General features: G+C 38.7%; 4 protein-coding genes and 1 pseudogene across 5 annotated transcripts; 4 read left to right on the plus strand and 1 right to left on the minus strand.

The window, feature by feature from the left end:
• The first annotated feature begins 854 nt into the window (after positions 1-854).
• LOC121790507 (nudix hydrolase 21, chloroplastic-like) lies at positions 855-2,496 on the plus strand. The gene is made up of 5 exons (XM_042188705.1): positions 855-1,092; positions 1,184-1,298; positions 1,375-1,458; positions 1,764-1,892; positions 2,121-2,496. Exons 1-5 carry the CDS (start codon positions 1,013-1,015, stop codon positions 2,271-2,273), a joined length of 561 nt encoding a protein of 186 aa, XP_042044639.1. The 5' UTR covers positions 855-1,012; the 3' UTR covers positions 2,274-2,496.
• A 2,340-nt stretch (positions 2,497-4,836) lies between these two features.
• On the plus strand, positions 4,837-9,866 carry LOC121790510 (plasmodesmata-located protein 7-like). The gene is made up of 4 exons (XM_042188709.1): positions 4,837-5,058; positions 8,612-9,256; positions 9,395-9,514; positions 9,715-9,866. The coding sequence occupies exons 1-4, from the start codon at positions 4,977-4,979 to the stop codon at positions 9,720-9,722; spliced, it is 855 nt and encodes a 284-aa protein (XP_042044643.1). The 5' UTR covers positions 4,837-4,976; the 3' UTR covers positions 9,723-9,866.
• LOC121790509 lies at positions 5,863-7,072 on the plus strand. Its single transcript, XM_042188708.1, has 2 exons — positions 5,863-6,418; positions 6,518-7,072. Exons 1-2 carry the CDS (start codon positions 6,160-6,162, stop codon positions 6,664-6,666), a joined length of 408 nt encoding a protein of 135 aa, XP_042044642.1. The 5' UTR covers positions 5,863-6,159; the 3' UTR covers positions 6,667-7,072.
• A 2,279-nt stretch (positions 9,867-12,145) lies between the features above and the next one.
• Positions 12,146-14,254, plus strand: LOC121790508 (ADP-ribosylation factor-like protein 8c). 2 transcript variants are annotated; one of them, XM_042188707.1, is made up of 7 exons: positions 12,146-12,255; positions 12,441-12,478; positions 12,978-13,059; positions 13,141-13,173; positions 13,255-13,376; positions 13,768-13,929; positions 14,014-14,254. In XM_042188707.1, the coding sequence occupies exons 2-7, from the start codon at positions 12,441-12,443 to the stop codon at positions 14,129-14,131; spliced, it is 555 nt and encodes a 184-aa protein (XP_042044641.1). In that variant the 5' UTR covers positions 12,146-12,255; the 3' UTR covers positions 14,132-14,254. The 2 variants fall into 2 exon arrangements, with proteins under 2 accessions (XP_042044641.1, XP_042044640.1); XM_042188706.1 differs by having other exon boundaries at positions 12,176-12,478.
• A 1,088-nt stretch (positions 14,255-15,342) lies between these two features.
• Positions 15,343-17,857, minus strand: LOC121790511 (annotated as a pseudogene).
• Between the last annotated feature and the right edge of the window lie 173 nt (positions 17,858-18,030).

The following is an 18,030-nucleotide window of genomic DNA, read 5'->3' on the forward strand; positions in this document are numbered from 1 at the left end:
TATTGGAATAAAGCTGGTAAATATGGTTACGTACATAAACACATGTTTTGGCAATTTTCAAATGACCGATACACGAAATTTTCAAACTTTTTATTTTTAGCAATGTATTTTAATTAGGACCATTATATGATACTACTAATATTTATATTTGTAGTACTCTCAACGGTCCCTCGGTAGGGAAGTCATATTTCTTTGACACATTCCTAAATAGTTGAGTCATTTATTTCTTGTCAAATTTATTCTAACTCCACGTAATATAAGCACTTAATTCTTAATATACATGCTGAAAAGAAATACTCTGACTAAGATGGGACGGAAGAACACTGTAATACTGAGCTTGAGATATAGGTTTATTGACGTGATATGCAAGAATGATTAATGCCTAAAACCAAAGAGTTTACGCCGTTATATTACTTGTACCAAAAAATGAGAAAATTTACCTTTATTACCTTAATAAATTATCATGATAAATATAATATTTATGTAACTTATTTTTTTGGGTTTTTTAGTTTAACTACATGTGTATCGAATCCGCCTTTTGGTGATTTATGTAACTTACTACTGCACAACATTCTACATAATACATTAAATAAATAAATAACTATGGTCTTTATTTTTCGAATGATATTTGTATTACGGAGTAATATTACGAATTCTGTAAATATCACATCATAATTATGAAGAAAAAAAGAAGAATAAAACAAGGGTGAAATAAGTCAAATACAATGTATATTGACTCCATCACATTAAATTGAGCAGATAAATGCATAATTCAGTGTGAACTGATAAAAAAAATAACCGAGGCAGTATATCCCAACGGTTTTGAAAGTAGAAACATAATTAATACGGTTGACAGAGTCTTCTTTACAGAGGCTGAGATTGTGGCCCAACTTCTTTATTTTATCACCGCAGTTTTCCTCATATATACATATATAAATTCACTAGTTTTGGTTCATCAATTATCAGTGTAGTTGTAGCACCTTTCTCCAAAGGGAAAAACATAATTTTAGCAATGGAATTGAAGAATTTGTCAGCTCGTACTGGCCGCCATCTGCAGCGTTACAATTTACTTGGCCACCGCCAAATTGTTGGGTACCTCTCTCTCTTTCTCACTTTCTTCAAATTTTCTTGAATTTATGTGTAAAATGAATTAAATTCATCTAAATTTGGGGGCTATTTGCAGATGTATTCCATATAGATATAGGAGTCCACGTGGAGCGTCTGTGGTGGACGAGGAAGATATTGAGGTTCTTGTTATAACCGCACAAAGAAAAGGCAAAGGGGTTTTGTTTCCTAAGGTATTTTTCTTAATTTAGTACTAAGATTTAGAGGAGAAAAACAAAAACTCACGATGTTTGTGGTGTGCGAATTAAGGGTGGTTGGGAAATTGATGAATCTATTGAAGAAGCAGCGCTGCGCGAAACAGTGGAGGAAGCCGGTGTTGTCGGAGATGTTCAGGTTGCTTCTCTTCTCCATTTTTAATCACTTCCAATTGTCAACAGTCAACTCTCAGTTCCAATTTGATTGATTTAAGATATACTAACAATTTAATAGGTAAAGTTAATAGTGTGATTGAGTGGTACGAAACTCGTCCATTCTTAATTAAATGGATCAATCACGGGTCCGGTCACTTTGTCTAACAACCAAAAAATAAAAATAAAAAAGTAAAGTTGAAACTGGATATTGGATTAGAGTTGACGATTCAATAATAATTATCCCATTGGATAAAATATGATATATGGGTGTTGGAATTTTGATTGCAGAATAAATTGGGTAAATGGAGTTTCAATAGCAAAAACAGAGAAACCTTCTATGAAGGTCACATGTTCCCATTGCTAGTAAAGGAGCAGCTGGAAATCTGGCCTGAGAGAGACATCCGTCAAAGATTATGGGTAAAACTAAAATCCCTTTTTGTCTGAAATCTGTACATACCATAATAGTAATTGTGTGTTAACCAAAGTACACAGAGAATAAAGTAAGAGAGTGTTGTTTTTTTGTCCAAAATAGAAATGACTTAATTATATTGGAACTTCTCAATATAGAAAAAATGACTCAATTAACAAGGAAAACATGGAGTATGAAGAAACACATTCTTATTAATGTGAACTAAATTTGAGCAGATTAGTGTTAGAGAAGCAAGAAGGATGTGCGAATACCGGTGGATGAAGGAAGCTCTAGAGTTACTAGTGAATCGCCTCACCTCGCAGCCCAAAACAGAAATGGTTAGCTTACCAAGAGCTGCAGCAAATCTAGCTTTGGTTGCAAATGCTTGAATGCACCCAACTCTTGTTTCGTTTTTTTAGTAGGTTTTTTTGTAAGTCTTGTACAGAGTTATATTGCTTGGAAATCCAGTTTTTTGTTTTTCGAAATTCAACTGGAATTGGACTGATGTGTTTTGGGAGTTTGTTTCGTGTGTTTTTCGTCAAGGAAGGTTGATGTTTGAATAGTAGATTTATGGCTGAATAAATTGGGCTTGATGTGGATGACTTGAGGACATAATTGATTAAGGCGTTTTGATTCCTATTATGTCTTTTCTTTATCAATACTTCTCTCAAGTCAAGAAATGAGATTACCAACATGTCAAGAACTTACTATAAAAATTTTGGAGTTCATGTTATGGTTAAAATATTTGTGAACTGATTTCAGCTCGAATAAATGGCAACTTTAACTATGTTTGCTGCTACTATCTTCTCCTGAATAAAAATATCTATCAAGTATAACATTTTTGGTTTAATCATATTGAACCGGACTTTCAGACATACTGATCAGAATCCTATTATCACAAAATATCTGATAAGTTATTTTACAAAAGGAATCGACCTCAATTCATGATGTTTGTAGCCACAGTGATACGGATTGGAAGGTCTACAAGAGAGGGGAGCGGCAAGTTGTTTGGCCAACAAACTTGGAGGATACGGTGGAATGAAGTGGTTAGGGTTAGCCTGATTATCTCGGCGTTAGGGTCTCAACTCGAGGCTTTCATGGAGGAAGCCCGAAAGCCTTTTTCTTCAGCAAGAGGAACACCTTCAAGGATTCAATTCATATTGACTCCTCTTGAAGGGTTGGAGTCCTACTCAACGGGTGTGGGTGGCACGTAGCCGATGCTTATGCCAACTTTTGATGGGTCCGAGGCGATCGCTTGGCTTGCGTGGGCGGTGTTGGATATTTGACACACAAAATATAAAATCACTCAACAAAAATAGAATATGGAGGATAAGTATTAATAGGCTTCTCATAAAATGATTACAAAATACATTCAAAAGTGTTTCTGCACTACAAAAACTCTCATTTTCTTTCTAACTTGAGCTACGACTCTTTCTCTCTTAACTCACTCACTTCTCTTTTCTTTCTTAATTAATGATTACAATGAACAGCAAGGACTCCTGTTTATAGGTAAATAAAATTGATAGTATAGCTAACACATCCATGCTACGTGTCCTAATTAGTTTAATTAGGAAGACATCATATAATGACCACATACTCCACCGCCTTACACGTAATGCAATTGTGGCTTCCTTTTAGCCATGAAGAACACAATGTTAATTCAAAAGTCCACCACTAATCAAGTCGATGATGCACCTGCTCATCACCTACTCATCATCTCCAACAAAGATATTCTTAACTTTTAAGTAATTGAGTTTAGCAATCAACCCAGAATATGCACCTGCTCATCACCTGCTGTTGCGACAGCTTCAGCCCAGAATTCTCGGGGTAAGTCTTTCCATTTGATCATACTCCTCGCCATATTAAGAATTGTCCGGTTCTTTCTTTCAGCAACACCGTTCAGTTGAGGAGTATATGGATGTGTAAGCTGGTGAATGATTCCATGCTCCTTGCAAAACTTTTCGAACAGATCGGATGTGAACTCGCCACCTTGGTCTGATCTGAGAACTTTAATATAGTGTCCACTCTGTCTTTCAACAAGAATTTTGAACTCTTTGAAAATATCAAACACCTTAGATTTCATTTTCAAGAAATACACCCAAGTCTCTCTGGAGTAATCATCAATGAAAGTTAGAAAGTACTGATTACCTCTGGTAGAAATAGGCTTCAGAGGACCACAAACGTCTGTGTGAACGATCTCCAACGGGCGTGATGCTCCCCATCTCATTTCTTTTGAGAAACTTGGCATGTGATGTTTTCCCAGTATGCATCCTTCACAAACTTCTTCAAGATGATCAATATGCGGCAAGCCTTTCACCATATTCTTTGAGGACAGAAGCTTCAAACCATCAAAATTCAGATGTCCAAGACGCAAATGCCATAACCATGATTCATCTTTAACAATAGCATTCATGCACTTCAACATATCATGTTTCATGTTCAATGCAAATAATCTATTTTTGGACATCTTAGCAACCAAACTACCTCGAGCATCATTGATAGACAGATAAGAATTCTTGATACTAACATCAAATCCTTTCTCCAGCAATTGACCAAGACTCAAAATATTGCTCTTCATGGTGGGTACATAATAGAAGTCATATATAAAACCATGATTTCCATTATTTACCTTAATCAAGATGTTACATTTTCCTTGCACCGCAACTTTTGAGAAATCTCCAAAAGTAACATCCCCATAAGATGTCTTCTTCAGCTCCATGAAGAGTTCCTTGTTCCCGCACATGTGGTTACTAGCTCCAGTATCCAAGTACCACGTGTTGCACTGATCACCTTCAAGTCCTTTATGAGTAAAAAAGAGAGGTTGAAATTACTTGCTCAACATCGTCTCCACCTTCGACATAATTGACTTGTTGATTGGACCTGGTATTTCCGGTTGTTGGACACTCATAGTTGTAATGCCCGAATTTATGACAAGTATAGCACTCGACATTTGCTTTATCAAACCCTGATTGATTATAGGTTTGAGAATAACCGCATTTGTATCGCCTTCTTCCTCGTCCTCCTTGTCCATAAGAATTTCGACCTCTGGCTCGATAGGTAGAATATTGACATCCTCCCTCATTTTGATAATTATGGCCACGTCCTCCTTGATTTTGATAATTCTGGCCACGTCCTCCTTCGTAATGGTAACGTTGGTTGCGTCCTCCTCGGCCACGATAGCCTCGACCTCGGTTGTATCTGCCACGTGATGTCCCATGCTCAAACTTCTTGTCTTCTTGTGTTGACATCTTCGCTTGTAGCATATGCTCAAGTGACGGAGTGGTCTTTTTCTTCATGCGTTGTTCGTGGACTTCCAAGCTGCTCTGCAACTGGTCGATTGACATAGTGTTGAGATCTTTTGATTCTTCGATTGCCGCAACAACGTGCTCAAATTTCGACGTCAAGGAACGAAGAATTTTCTCAATGACACGAACATCTTCAATTATCTCTCCTTGCCTTTTCATTTGTTTCACAATAACTAATGTTCTAGTGAAATAGTCCGAAATATTTTTCGTTTCAGACATCGCCAAACTTTCAAACTCGCCACAAAGGATTTGCATTCGATGGATTCATCCAAACTTTCAACGTTGCCGCCATAGGTAGGATCGAGTGGCTCTGATACCAGATTTGTTGGGTATTTGACACACAAAATATATAAAATCACTCAACAAGAATAAAATATGAAGGATAAGTATTAATAAGCTTCTCACAAAATGATTACAAAATACATTCAAAATTCAGCACTACAAAACACTCTTCACTCTTTCTAACTTGAGCTAGGGCTCTTTCTCTCTTAACTCACTCACTTCTCTTTTCTTTCTTGATTAATGATTACAATGAACAACATAGGACTCCTATTTATAGGTAAATAAAGTTGATAGTATAGCTAACACATCCATGATATGTGTTCTACTTAGTTTAATTAGGAAGACATCATATAATGACCACATACTCCACCTGCTTACACGTAATGCAATTGTGGCTTCCTTTTAGCCATGAAGAACACAATGTTAATTCAAAAGTCCACCACTAATCTTCAAGTTGATGATGCACCTGCTCATCACCTACTCATCATTTCCAACAAAGCTATTCTTAACTTTTAAGTAATTGAGTTTAGTAATCAACAAGCGGAACAATACTTTTTGGTGTCTAACTCTCCACCAGAAAACCAATTGAAGATCGCCATGGCTACCTTGGCGGCCGACCTTGCCATGGATTCAACTATTGAACCGACGGATTCCATCTCTTTTGTGGGATCGCTTTATCCAGGAACTGATGAAGCGTTTCGGGGATAACATAGCACTAGACGAGTATGAAGCCTTTGCGGCCGTCCGCCACGACAGTTCTCTCACCGATTATGTCGCTACTTTTGAGGCCGGCCTCTTTCAGACACCTGACCTCTCCAACCACCAGTATCTTGGGTTTTTTCTAGCAGCGCCGCGTCCGGATATCCGTATGCATATGAAGGCAGCAAATATCACGAATTACTCTGATGCAGTTCAGTTGGCACTCCGCATTGATCATGTGGCTACAGGTACCCCTTCGCTGCACAATCTGGCAGTTCGTCCCTTCACATGGGCCGACCCCCCCTCAAAGGGATTTTCAGTATCATCCTCATCTCATTCCATGACAGGATCGTTGCGCCCTTCCGTCCGTCGTTTTCTGAATGTGTCTTCAGAGGAATACCGATGGCACATCGTGGTTAAGATCAACCGTCCCCTTCCCTCTATCATCACTACTATTCCCCAACTAACCAATTCCCCAAATTTGGAAATTGGTTGAGGTCTAGCAGCCATGCCACTTGCTCATCTTCTTCATTTCCTACTGCTTCATCTCCTTCATTATGTATTGCTCCATCTTCTTCTTGATTTCTTACTGCTTCTTTATTGTGTACTGCTCCATCTTCTTCTTGATTTCTGATACGGTCCTACAACGGCCTGACCTTGAGCATGCAGGAGACGAGCCGTCGGAGTTAGATACGGGAGAAGAGCAGCAGCCGCAAGAAGAGCAGCAGCCGCAACGGTCCATTGCAGTATCGAAGCCGACAAGGAATAGGCGCCCGCCTAAGAGGCTTGGCGAGTTCGTTTCCAAATAAGAGTCTGAGAGTTTCATGTTTTATCTTTTTGTTATTTTTATTTCTAGAATATTGTTTTTTATTATTTATTTTATGAAAGAGTCGAGCGTATTATAAGCTCCGTTTCGGGTTTTCTTTGTTGGTTCTTTCCCGAGATGTCTAGGAAGGTCAAACCAACCCTATGGTCCTTAGACTATAAATAGGGCTTTTGTTCATAATTCTAACTATGAATGAAAATATTATTTGCCCAACACATCGTTGACAACTGAAAACCTAGGCGACGAACTGCCCCCGAATTCCCGCGCACAGTCGATCACCTCGAGCCGCCGACCCAATCAAGGGCGCCGGAATTTTACTTTCTACTGCCAACTACGGTTGTCGGTTCGTTGAGAGGGAAAAACTCTTAACATCTGGTGCTTTCATTGAGAGACTCATGAGTCGTTTCAACAACAACGGAAAATCGGCGTGGGGCGCCCATCGCCTAGATACGTTTCCTAATGGGGCTTCGCGTCGCCGACGTAACGGGGTTTTTCAGCGTCCACATATGGAGGACGGTGAATTGGAGAGTCGTCCTAACGACGATTCGCATCAGGACGATTCTGTGAATGGGAAGCTGGATCGATTACTGGATAAGATGGATAAATTTGATCTATTGAGGGATGAGACGGATCGCCGCTTTGAGACGATCGGTGTTTTGGAGGGTGAGATCGCGATGAAAGCACCAATTTGATAGGATAAACCCCCTATCGGGTTGATCGGCGTCCGTAGATCGGCGATCGATAAATGTCTGTCGCGAGCAAGTGCCCGTTGAGCAAGAACGGGTCTCTCACTTTGGAGAAGAGAATGAACGATAATATTGATATTCTTGATTGATTTCTCAAATGATTACAATAACTCCTATTTATAATGTTAATAGCTAACTTAATGAACAAGAAAACAAAGATATGGAAAAGATACGCAAATAAACAAAGATATGAAAAAAATACACAAATCCCTAATTTAACTAACTAAATAATGCTCGTATCTACTTCTCCATCTTCTTCATTATGCACTGTTCCTTCTTCTTGATCATGTACAGCTCCATCTTCTTGATTCTCTGCTGCTCCAATTTCTGGATTTGGATTGGAATCATATCGATACAATTTTTCTAACATAGGAATAAGCCGCGCAAGCATATTGTAAAGCTGGATTACTTCATCTTCCACATCTTCCTCTTGATCAATACTATTGTGAGAATAGGGAATGATCGTCGGCACGAACAAGGTGAATCGAAAAACACCAGAAAGTGGGAAAGCTTAACAGATTTGAGGCCAAAACAAACCCATAGCAAGCGACTTTAATTTACACTCAAACCCAAACATTTCCGATTTTTAAAACACTGATTTTTCATTTTCCCATTCAATCCCGCAAAACATTAAAATAAAGATTTAAAGACTTTTCCAGCCCACAAGTAAAAAAGTTATGGACTCACTAGTGTATTCTTTTTCCAATTAAATACTCCCGTCCCAAAAGTAATCCCCTACTTAAACACTCACATCTCCATGCAAACTCATCTTCACTTCCCTCACTCACACACACATCCAAAACATGGAAAAACCTTCTTTCCCACTCCAAATCTTAACCATTTTCTTCTTCATTCCGCCGCCTTCGCTTCCGACTCCTTCATCTACGGCGGGTGCTCGCAGATCAAATACGCGGCGGGCTCCCAATTCGAAGCCAACCTCAACTCCCTCCTCACCTCTCTAGTGAACTCAGCCACCTACTCCGCCTACAACAAGTTCAAGATCATGGGCTCGGCCCCACAAGACGTCGTCTACGGCCTCTACCAGTGCCGGGCCGACCTCGCCATGCCGGACTGCGCCACCTGCGTGGCCCAGGCCGTGTCCCACCTCGGCCCCCTCTGCCCCCAGGCCTGCGGCGCCGCTGTCCAGCTCGACGGCTGCTTCGCCAAGTACGACAACGTCTCGTTCATCGGGGCTGAGGACAAGGCCGTCGTCGCGAAGAAGTGCGGGCCATCTGACGACTTCGACGCCGGCCAGATGGCCCGCAGAGAAGCCATGCTGGATGGTTTGAGCCGGGCTGGCGGGCCGTTCCGGGTTGGCGGGTCCGCGGATGTACAGGGCGTGGCGCAGTGTGTTGGCGACTTGAGCAATGGGCAGTGCCAGGACTGCCTCACGGAGGCCTTGCGGCAGCTCAAGGCGGAGTGCGGCGGCGCTGTTTTTGGAGACATGTTTTTGGGAAAGTGCTACGCGAGATATTCCACTAATGGGGCCCACGCTTATACCCAACCAAATCATGGTGAGCAAAGTAATTAAATTATTTTTTCATTTGTGTCTAACAGTTCTGTTCATTTATCAGTGGAAAAAAGTAATTAATTTTCACTTTATTATATAAAAAAATTATTTATAAACAAAATATAATAGTATTTGGTTACAGATCATTCGATTGCTCATAGCGACTCGGAGAAGACATTTGCTATAGTTCTTGGATTATTAGCCGGGGTTGCATTGCTCATCATCTTCCTCACTTTTCTGAGAAGGGTTTCCAATCGAAACGGTGAGAAATTTATAGAACAAGATCACCTATTAATTCTGTATATTGTGAGAAATTATCATTTCTTATATCATTGGCATATGTGATACTAGTATATACCAATAACATGGTAGCATATCACTTGATTCAGAAAAATGAATTTTGAGACCCATGTTATTGACTCCATAATTTTTTAATGTGATACCTTTTCTTTCTTTTTGCAGGTAAATAAACAAAAAATAATACAGTGAGAGATTTGCTTTTTCGACAGCCCTTTAATTAGCCTTTCCATTTTGTTGGTGCATGGTGGATATCAACTTGGCTCTCTCATACTTTTTTCCCCTCTCCCAAAAGTAAACAACTTTGGTGTCAAAGCTGTTTTTCAAATTGAGTACAAACTTAAGGGAGAAGGGAATGAAGACTATTCAGACATAAGATTCCGTTCCATTTAACAAAGTTGTGTTGTTTTCTGATGTTGTTAAAATATGTATTCTTTTGTCCTAAATAAAGTTGGTTCTTTTATATTGGCATTCTCTCAATCTAAATGTTCAACAAAAAAGACATTATCTTTATGTTGGATTTAAAGTTTTAAGTTATCGAGGGCATCTCGTAATATTAAGGGTGTATAGATTATTTTATTATAAGAATTTATAATTTTGCAAAATTTGTGTAAATCGTGCAAAATAAAATATGTGCAACTTAAGAAAATAACATCGTAAAATATGGGTGATTAGATAGCACTGAATTATGATAAAAGTTCACGTCGACCTTATAATCTGTAAGATTGCATCAATATCGATAATGTATGGTTCCTCAACAATTAAGAAATCAAATTGCTAATAAATAAAACAAAATAAAAAATCAAAGTGCAAAGTGCTAAAACAACTTAGATGCAAATCTGTGAATTTTAATAACTTTTTTAGAGGTGCTACTTAAAGCTGTGGGTGTAATAAGACAAACAAGCATCGTTGTAAAGTCAAAGCTACATAGAATTATTGCTTGGAGAATACATGTAGAGTGATGCACTCCATATGAACCAGAGAAAGAAAATTTTAAATTAAAATTAAATCGTTTTTTTGTTTTTTTAATTCATAATAGTTAGGTCAATTCATAATTGTATAATTGGATGGTTATTAATGCTATAGTTGGGAAACCATGGATTCATCCAAATAGCTTCACAATTTAATACGACTATTTTCCATGCCCATATTACATTGTCAATTAATCAATTAAAATAAGAAACAATATTACATAATACTATAAAGTTAAGAAATACTAAGGATTTAGATAGGGAAAATATAACATTAAATCAGTTTAAAATTAAAATAATATAAATATTTATGTTAATTACCACGCTTTTGGATCTCTGTTGCGGAAGAAAATCACACTTTAAGAAAATATAACACATTTATAGATGCATAATTTGAACGATAATTTTACTTAAATACATATGGAGAAAAATCAAGTTAGAGGGAGAAAATCCTGTAACAAAATTCATGGCGTCAAAGTTTATGAATATATGAAATGTAGTGCACAATGTTGTGTGACGGGAAACAATCAGAAGTATTTATAGAGGTTTCAACCTTATTTAAGAAGTCAATTTGTATTGGACATTGGTGTTGCCCAACAATGTTTGTTTTTTTTTTTTTTAATAAATCGCGAGTAACACCCGAAACAACTTAGCTAATATCAAAAATACCTAATATATCAGGAAGAAACCAACTATGAATATCTTGTGGTGCCATCTCTAGAGTGTGCAGTCCTCTACCAAACCCATAAGCAAAATGTGACAAATAATCGGCAGCAAAATTCTCTTCTCTATGTACTTTGACCAATAATCATAATTTCATTCTAAAATGACATTCTTTTTTTCTCAAAACTCTCCTTTTAAACAATGATAGATGAGATTATAGCCCAATTTTCCGAATGATAGAGGGACCCGAAATTAACCCGAGATCCATGGTTCATTGTTATCCAAAAAGTAGAAACTTTACGACGACAAGAGTTTTAATATGAATTTGGTAAAATATGAGACTATTTTTGCAAAATATACTAAAAGATATTGTAAAAAGAAACTATTTTTTGGGACATCGGAAATATGAAAATTAAAAAATGAGCCTAAGTGGCCCAACGGGTTATATATTAAGCTAAAAATTCATAAATTTTGTTTCGTCGCCATACTAAAATAAATTGTGCATGTGTATTTTATTTCTTATATATATATAAAATTGTCAACAGATAATAGTACTCCGTATTATGTATAAATATAGTACTGTATAAATAAAAACTTCTATTTATTATTTAATATTAGAATTTATTTGTAAACTTTTGTTTAATTACTTTTCAACTAGTATTCCTACTAACCATCATTTATAGAACCATTTTGCCATTGAGTTGTCCACGTTAAAGTATTTATCTTTTGCAATATTGGTGTTCGTATCTCACATTTCACTAACTTCTTACCCTCATAACCCATTATAAAATTAATGGGTCTCATATTTTATTTACTTTCTCTATTAATTTATTTACATAGAGTTAAAGCAATGTTTTAAAATTCGTATTAAGCTAAAATGTCTCTTTACATAGCACGAATATAGAATATATGTAACAGAAACGTGTGTTAAGTGAAAATGACTTAAGTTATATGATAGTAACAGAAAATGCTGCAGTAATATCCCAGTATGCTACATTGCATTCATCGCTAGAGCAGAAGTTCAAAATCCAACGAATAAAAACAAAATCACAGATGCAGCCTTAAAAACTTGGTATTATCCCTTCCCTTTCAGTCGGTGAATTTCCTTACTTTACTTGCACTTCACAATTCCCTTATTCTTTCACGCATAAGAAATCACGAATCTGCTCAAAAAGCTCCTTTTTCTACTATTTTCTTTTTCTATCTTACTTTCACCCATTTAGCCAAAATTATTAATAATTTGCTGATTTACTGAAGATGGGCTTGTGGGATTCTCTTCTCAACTGGTTAAGAAGGTAAATTTCTGTTTCTCGAACTTCTCCCCTTGTTTATTTGATGAATTTTAATTCGTTTCCTGACTTTATTGCTGTTTGGCTTTCTTTGTGAGTGACTAATTTTCATTTCTGCTCTCTATTTCTCAATAAACGGATTAATTTATGTGTTTTATTGGTAATTGGTATGCTCTACTTCGTGACGTCAAAGTGTTTGATAAAATACTTCAATGGTGGCTCATGAGTCATGATTTGGGCGAAATTTTAAGAAACTAGAAATTTCAACCTAAGGAAGTAATGCTTTTTTTTATGGAAATTTAAGGCATTCAGTTATAGATAGCTACGTAATACTTTAATCAGTCAGGTATGGGATATTATGCTTCAATCATATATCCTAAGTTGTATTTGTAGTTAGGATTATTTATGCTGAAGTGATCAATAAAATCAAATGCAATAGCGTATTTTTTGTGCTCATTTTGTTGTAAGTCCATAATGTGATGTAGTAACTCTGTTTCTTTATCAGTTTATTCTACAAACAGGAAATGGAACTCTCTCTTGTAGGCCTTCAAAATGCAGGGAAGACCTCACTTGTCAACGCCATCGCTGTGAGTGTAGACAACATGCCTATAGATGGTCTCGTTGTTTTTCTAAAATCACTCGTTTTACTGATGTTTGTTTTCATTCAGACAGGAGGCTATACCGAGGATTCAATTCCAACCGTAGGTTATCTTACTCACTCGTTGATTTATGTTCTGCCTATCACTATACTTGACATAAACTCTTTCCATTTTGGAGAGCAGGTGGGGTTTAATATGCGGAAAGTCACTAAAGGAAATGTCACTATAAAACTTTGGGACTTGGGCGGGCAGAGGAGATTTCGTTCCATGTGGGAGCGCTATTGCCGGGGTGTCACAGCCATAGTGTAACTCACCTTTTTTGTGTTCTAATTATTTGTTTTTTCCATCTCAGTAATATTATGTGCAATCATCTTGCTTGCAATACATGAATCCTTCAACCTATGCTTTTGTTCCTGAGATTACTATTTACTTCACGTTTTTAACCTCTTCGATCTGTTATTCGCGAGAGTTCAATCTTTCCCTTTAAGTAAGAGATTAGGTTTACCATTTACATGTCTGGTTTTTCCACTCTGCACATTTTTACTATTTTGAAAGAAGGGCTCCTTTTTCATCTGCGTATTAATGAGATTCATGGAGCCTAATTACGTTACTGTTGAATGATTGTCATTTATCTCCTTTCATTTATAAATTTTCCTGTTTAAGCCTTTATATGTTTGTCTCCGTATCTTGCAACAGATATGTAGTTGATGCAGCTGATCGAGACAGCATCCCCATTACACGAAGTGAATTACACGATCTGTTGAAGAAACCTACACTAGCCGGGATTCCTTTGCTCGTGCTTGGCAACAAGATCGATAAGTCAGAAGCTCTTACAGAGCAACCGCTGATTGAGCAGCTGTAAGTTAGCAGCAGCGCAGTGTAAATTCTCTATCTATCTCGACCTTCACTAATATTCGTCTCTCGTTTCTTCTTGTTCGGTAGGGGATTGAACACAATCGCGGATAGAGAAGTGTGCTGCTATATGATATCCTGCAAGGAGACTGTGAACATAGATATTGTGATGGAGTGGCTTATCAAGCACTCTAAAACAGTAAAATGATCCATCAGCTTTATTTGTACAAAAAATTCAGGATTTTATGTGTAGTCTTACGTTGTTTGGTGAAGATTATAATTATGTTGCCTCCCATCAATTTGTGTGTATAATTTCAGTTTTAGAATGAAATTATGTTGCCTCCCATCAACCGGCTTAAAATGCTACTCCTATTTGACTAGTGAAGCAAACTATTGTTTTTAGAATACAAATATTAGATTTTCTTTAAGTTTGAACTTCATTTGAATTTGAATTTGAATTTGAATTTGAATTTGAATTTGAATTTGAATTTGTCAGATTTAGTCTAATAAACATTGTTTTTATCGAAATGATAGCTTTAAATGTATGGCTAAGGCCTTACTTCATTAACAAGTGTTTCTACTAATGCGTCTATAACTTGGAAAGCTGATTCCTATAAAAAGTTTAGCAACCAACAAAGATATATTCTCAAGTAAGCAATACGAACCTCAAATGCTCCATATTACAATCCCTAATTAAGACGCTCAACAATCGTCATCATCAGCATTATTATTTCTATCACAATTCTTTTCTCCCTTTTATTATTGTATAATAATTTTTAAAAATATAGTAACTACTCCAGAACTGGTCATTCTCTTTCTTACTTTATCATTTCTCCACTTTACAATTTATTACTCCCTCCGCCCCTTAATAGATAGCACACTTGGATAATGACACGAGATTTTAGGAAATGTAGTTTTGTGTGTTGAGTGAAGAGAGAAAGTGAATAGAGAAAATAATATATTTATATTAATGCGAGGGAAAACTTTTGTGGCATCTTTTGTGGGACAAACTAAAAACGAAAGTGTGACATCTATTATGGGACTGAAGGAGTTATCATTTTTATAAAATGAGTGAAGAAAAGTCGAAGGTAATCCTAATGTGGACGGAGGGAGTAACAAATTATTAAGCTATATCAAATCAAATCGGTAAAATAAAACGGACTAAGTAAGACTATTAACCCTCGAAAAAAATTAAATGACTACAAACCTTCGTGATTTGCGGAATATAACTAATTCGATGGAAAATATTTGTTATTTTGGCCTTTTTAACGTTAAGAAAAAGGAACAATTGAAAAGGGCTTACTACCATCAAACCTACAACGGCTAATTTTGAAAGAACAAATCATTTTAAATTGACAGACAACAAAATATGAGTTGGTTTGTCGTGTTCATGTGCAGTTGTTATCTCAAATCTTTACATTAAAAGAGTAAAAGGTCACCGCCAACTCAACAAGAATATTACATAGTTTCATACTCATTTTACAGTTCAGACAACCAAGAAGAATCATAACCATTTCTCCAAACACAATCTAGTATGTTTCTACTACTCAAAAAGACAAACTTTTACACGAAATTTTTTTTAAAAATGTGAGAAATGCACAATCTTAGCTTCCTCAATCTAATGGTACACTTCAAGAATGAACAAACAAATAAACCACCATTTCCCAGCAACTAACATAACAAGAACTTCAAATTGATCGGTCATGACTCCTCGACGAAATCCCCGTCATTCACATCGTGCGAGCTCGGACGGCACAGCTCCTCGATCTTCGCGACAACCTCGTCCATCGAAGGGCGCTTGTCGGGGTACTGCACGGTGCAGTCCACGGCCAGCTGCAAGAGCTGCACCATGTCCTCCTCGACATTCTGGTACCGGAGGAGCTCGAGGTCGAACACCTCGGCCGTCCACTCCTCCCGGACCACGGACTGGACCCACCGTGGGAGGTCAACGCCCTCCTCGTTCACCAATGTGTGAGTTGGAGCCTTTCCCGTCAGCAGCTCCAACAGCAACACACCGAAGCTGTAGACGTCAGCCTTTTGGGAGACTCGGTGGGGATCTGTCACCTCCGGTGCCCTGTAGCCGGAAAGGCGGTTGGGAGTGGCAGCAGGGCCCACGAGCTGAGCAAGACCAAAGTCGGAGACACGGGGTTCGTATGATTTAGTGAGGAGAATGTTTGATGACTTGATGTTGCCATGGGAGATGGTTGGTCCTTGAGAGTGTAGGTACGAAACTCCCTTAGCAGCGCCTAGAGCAATGGCCGCCCTCGCCTCCCAGTTCAACGGAGTCCTGCTCGCTCCCTTGTTTCCTATAATGCAGGAGACACAAGCACATTTTCAGCTCTATGTAGAATAATTGCTCAAGAAGACTGATAATTTGAGGGCAAACTTAAGCTATGAACCAAGATTCTACACAGTAATTTGAGCTACAATACAAATATAATGTGACAAGTCTACAATTCAAGAGAAGACAAGATTTGAAAATTGCAGCAAATGAAAACCAACAAGATTCACTTTTTTTCAATTGTAACTAATATCAGACAGAAATGTACTACTCAAAAAGCTCAATACATAATCTAGCATCGAACAAACACACAATTAAACTCAAGAAAATGAAGCAATTATTAGTAGAAAATTACCATGTAATAAGGCAGATAAGCTTCCCATTGGCATGTATTCATAAACAAGAAGCTTCTCCTCTCCATTGTAGTAATAAGCCCTCAATGGCACCAAATTGAGATGATCCATGCTCCCAATCTCCTCCATCTTCTTCCTGAACTCCTTCTCCGGCATGGTCACATCCCTCAGCCGCTTCACGGCCACCGCCAGCCCCGTCTCCAGCACCGCCTTGTACGCCGTCCCGAACGTCCCTTCCCAAAACCTCAGCCGAAGCCCTCAACAGATCGTCCAATTCAATATTCCACCCTGTTTTCCCAAAGAAAACCAGCCTTTCTTCCCACCGCCGCCCAAATCACCTTCACCACCTCTTTCTCCTTCGCCCACCCCAATCGCCGCTGCAAAAAAGCCTCCGCCGCCGGCTTCCGCCGATTTCTGCGGTGGAGGAGCCTCCACTCCCCTCTCATTCGCCACCGGCTCGTCCTTGGATCTCGATTGCTTCCTAGCTAGCACTCTACACAAGCAGAAAACGAGCAGTAAGATCACGAAAAACGCGATTACGCAGCCGATTACTATCCAGCAATCGCGGCGCCGCTGGAGAGCTTCTTCTTCGGTTTCGAATTGCCGCAGGAATTCAGAGGATCGCCGCAGAGTGAATTGCCGAGAAACGAGGCTTTAGGCTTTTCGAAAGCCCCTTCGGAATCGAGCCAGTTAGGTTATTTATTCGATACATTGAATTGAACTAAGCTCGGTATATTCAAGTCGGGGATCGGACCGGAGAAATTGTTGCCCTGCAAATAGAGCGTGCCTAATCGGGTCAAATTGCTAAAACCTGACGACATCGGGCCGGAGAAATCGTTCTCTGCTAAATTGACTCTCACTAGCGAGGTGAGATAAAATAGGGCTTGCGGAACTTCTCCGGTGAAGAAATTGTGCTGCAAATAAAGATTGCGAAGAGAGGAGAGAGAAGTGAAGAGGTCCGGCGGCAGAGGACCAGAGAGGGCGTTGTAACGCAGGCTGAGCGTCTGCAAATTGGTCATGTTGGAGAAGGTTTTGGGCGGAAGCTCGCCGGAGAGCCCCATCCCGGGGAAATGGAGCTCGACAACGGAGGAATTGTCCGGGGAGCAGTTGACGCCGGACCAGGCGCAGGGGGTAGGGCTGGAGAGGTTTCCATAGGAGCGCGGCGCCGACGGCGGATCGGAGCGCGATGAGGGCGGCGCGGTCGGAGGCGATGTCAGGCGGGGCGGAATGGAAAGGAGCGCCGCGCCGTCAATAGGAGGAGGTGGTGTATGCTGAATTGATCCATCTCGCAGCAAATGCAGGCAATTTCTCCGCTGTTTTTGAAATTTTGAAGGAATTTAGGAGGAAGTTTAGATGAATTGAATCACGTCATTTCTATCTTCTCTGAATCAAGTTGAGAGATACAGTAAATTTGTTTTGTAGAGAGAGAAAGGGGTTTGAATTAATTCAACGCATGTTGTTACACTGTTGTTG

Source organism: Salvia splendens, unplaced genomic scaffold (genome assembly GCF_004379255.2).
Source record: "Salvia splendens isolate huo1 unplaced genomic scaffold, SspV2 ctg534, whole genome shotgun sequence".
NCBI lineage: Eukaryota > Viridiplantae > Streptophyta > Magnoliopsida > Lamiales > Lamiaceae > Salvia > Salvia splendens.

Excerpts from the sequence above, each read along its gene's own strand:
- LOC121790508 (XM_042188707.1), top strand. The coding sequence starts at position 12,441 with ATGGGCTTGTGGGATTCTCTTCTCAACTGGTTAAGAAG. Across the intron at positions 12,479-12,977 it reads CTTCTCAACTGGTTAAGAAG|TTTATTCTACAAACAGGAAA; the intron begins GTAAATTTCTGT and ends TTTCTTTATCAG. Across the intron at positions 13,060-13,140 it reads CACTTGTCAACGCCATCGCT|ACAGGAGGCTATACCGAGGA; the intron begins GTGAGTGTAGAC and ends GTTTTCATTCAG.
- LOC121790507 (XM_042188705.1), top strand. The coding sequence starts at position 1,013 with ATGGAATTGAAGAATTTGTCAGCTCGTACTGGCCGCCATCTGCAGCGT. Across the intron at positions 1,093-1,183 it reads GGCCACCGCCAAATTGTTGG|ATGTATTCCATATAGATATA; the intron begins GTACCTCTCTCT and ends GGCTATTTGCAG. Across the intron at positions 1,459-1,763 it reads GTGTTGTCGGAGATGTTCAG|AATAAATTGGGTAAATGGAG; the intron begins GTTGCTTCTCTT and ends TTTTGATTGCAG.
- LOC121790510 (XM_042188709.1), top strand. The coding sequence starts at position 4,977 with ATGGCCACGTCCTCCTTGATTTTGATAATTCTGGCCACGTCCTCCTTC. Across the intron at positions 5,059-8,611 it reads GGTTGCGTCCTCCTCGGCCA|CCGACTCCTTCATCTACGGC; the intron begins CGATAGCCTCGA and ends CCGCCTTCGCTT. Across the intron at positions 9,257-9,394 it reads TTATACCCAACCAAATCATG|ATCATTCGATTGCTCATAGC; the intron begins GTGAGCAAAGTA and ends ATTTGGTTACAG.
- LOC121790509 (XM_042188708.1), top strand. The coding sequence starts at position 6,160 with ATGAAGCGTTTCGGGGATAACATAGCACTAGACGAGTATGAAGCCTTT. Across the intron at positions 6,419-6,517 it reads CATTGATCATGTGGCTACAG|GATCGTTGCGCCCTTCCGTC; the intron begins GTACCCCTTCGC and ends ATTCCATGACAG.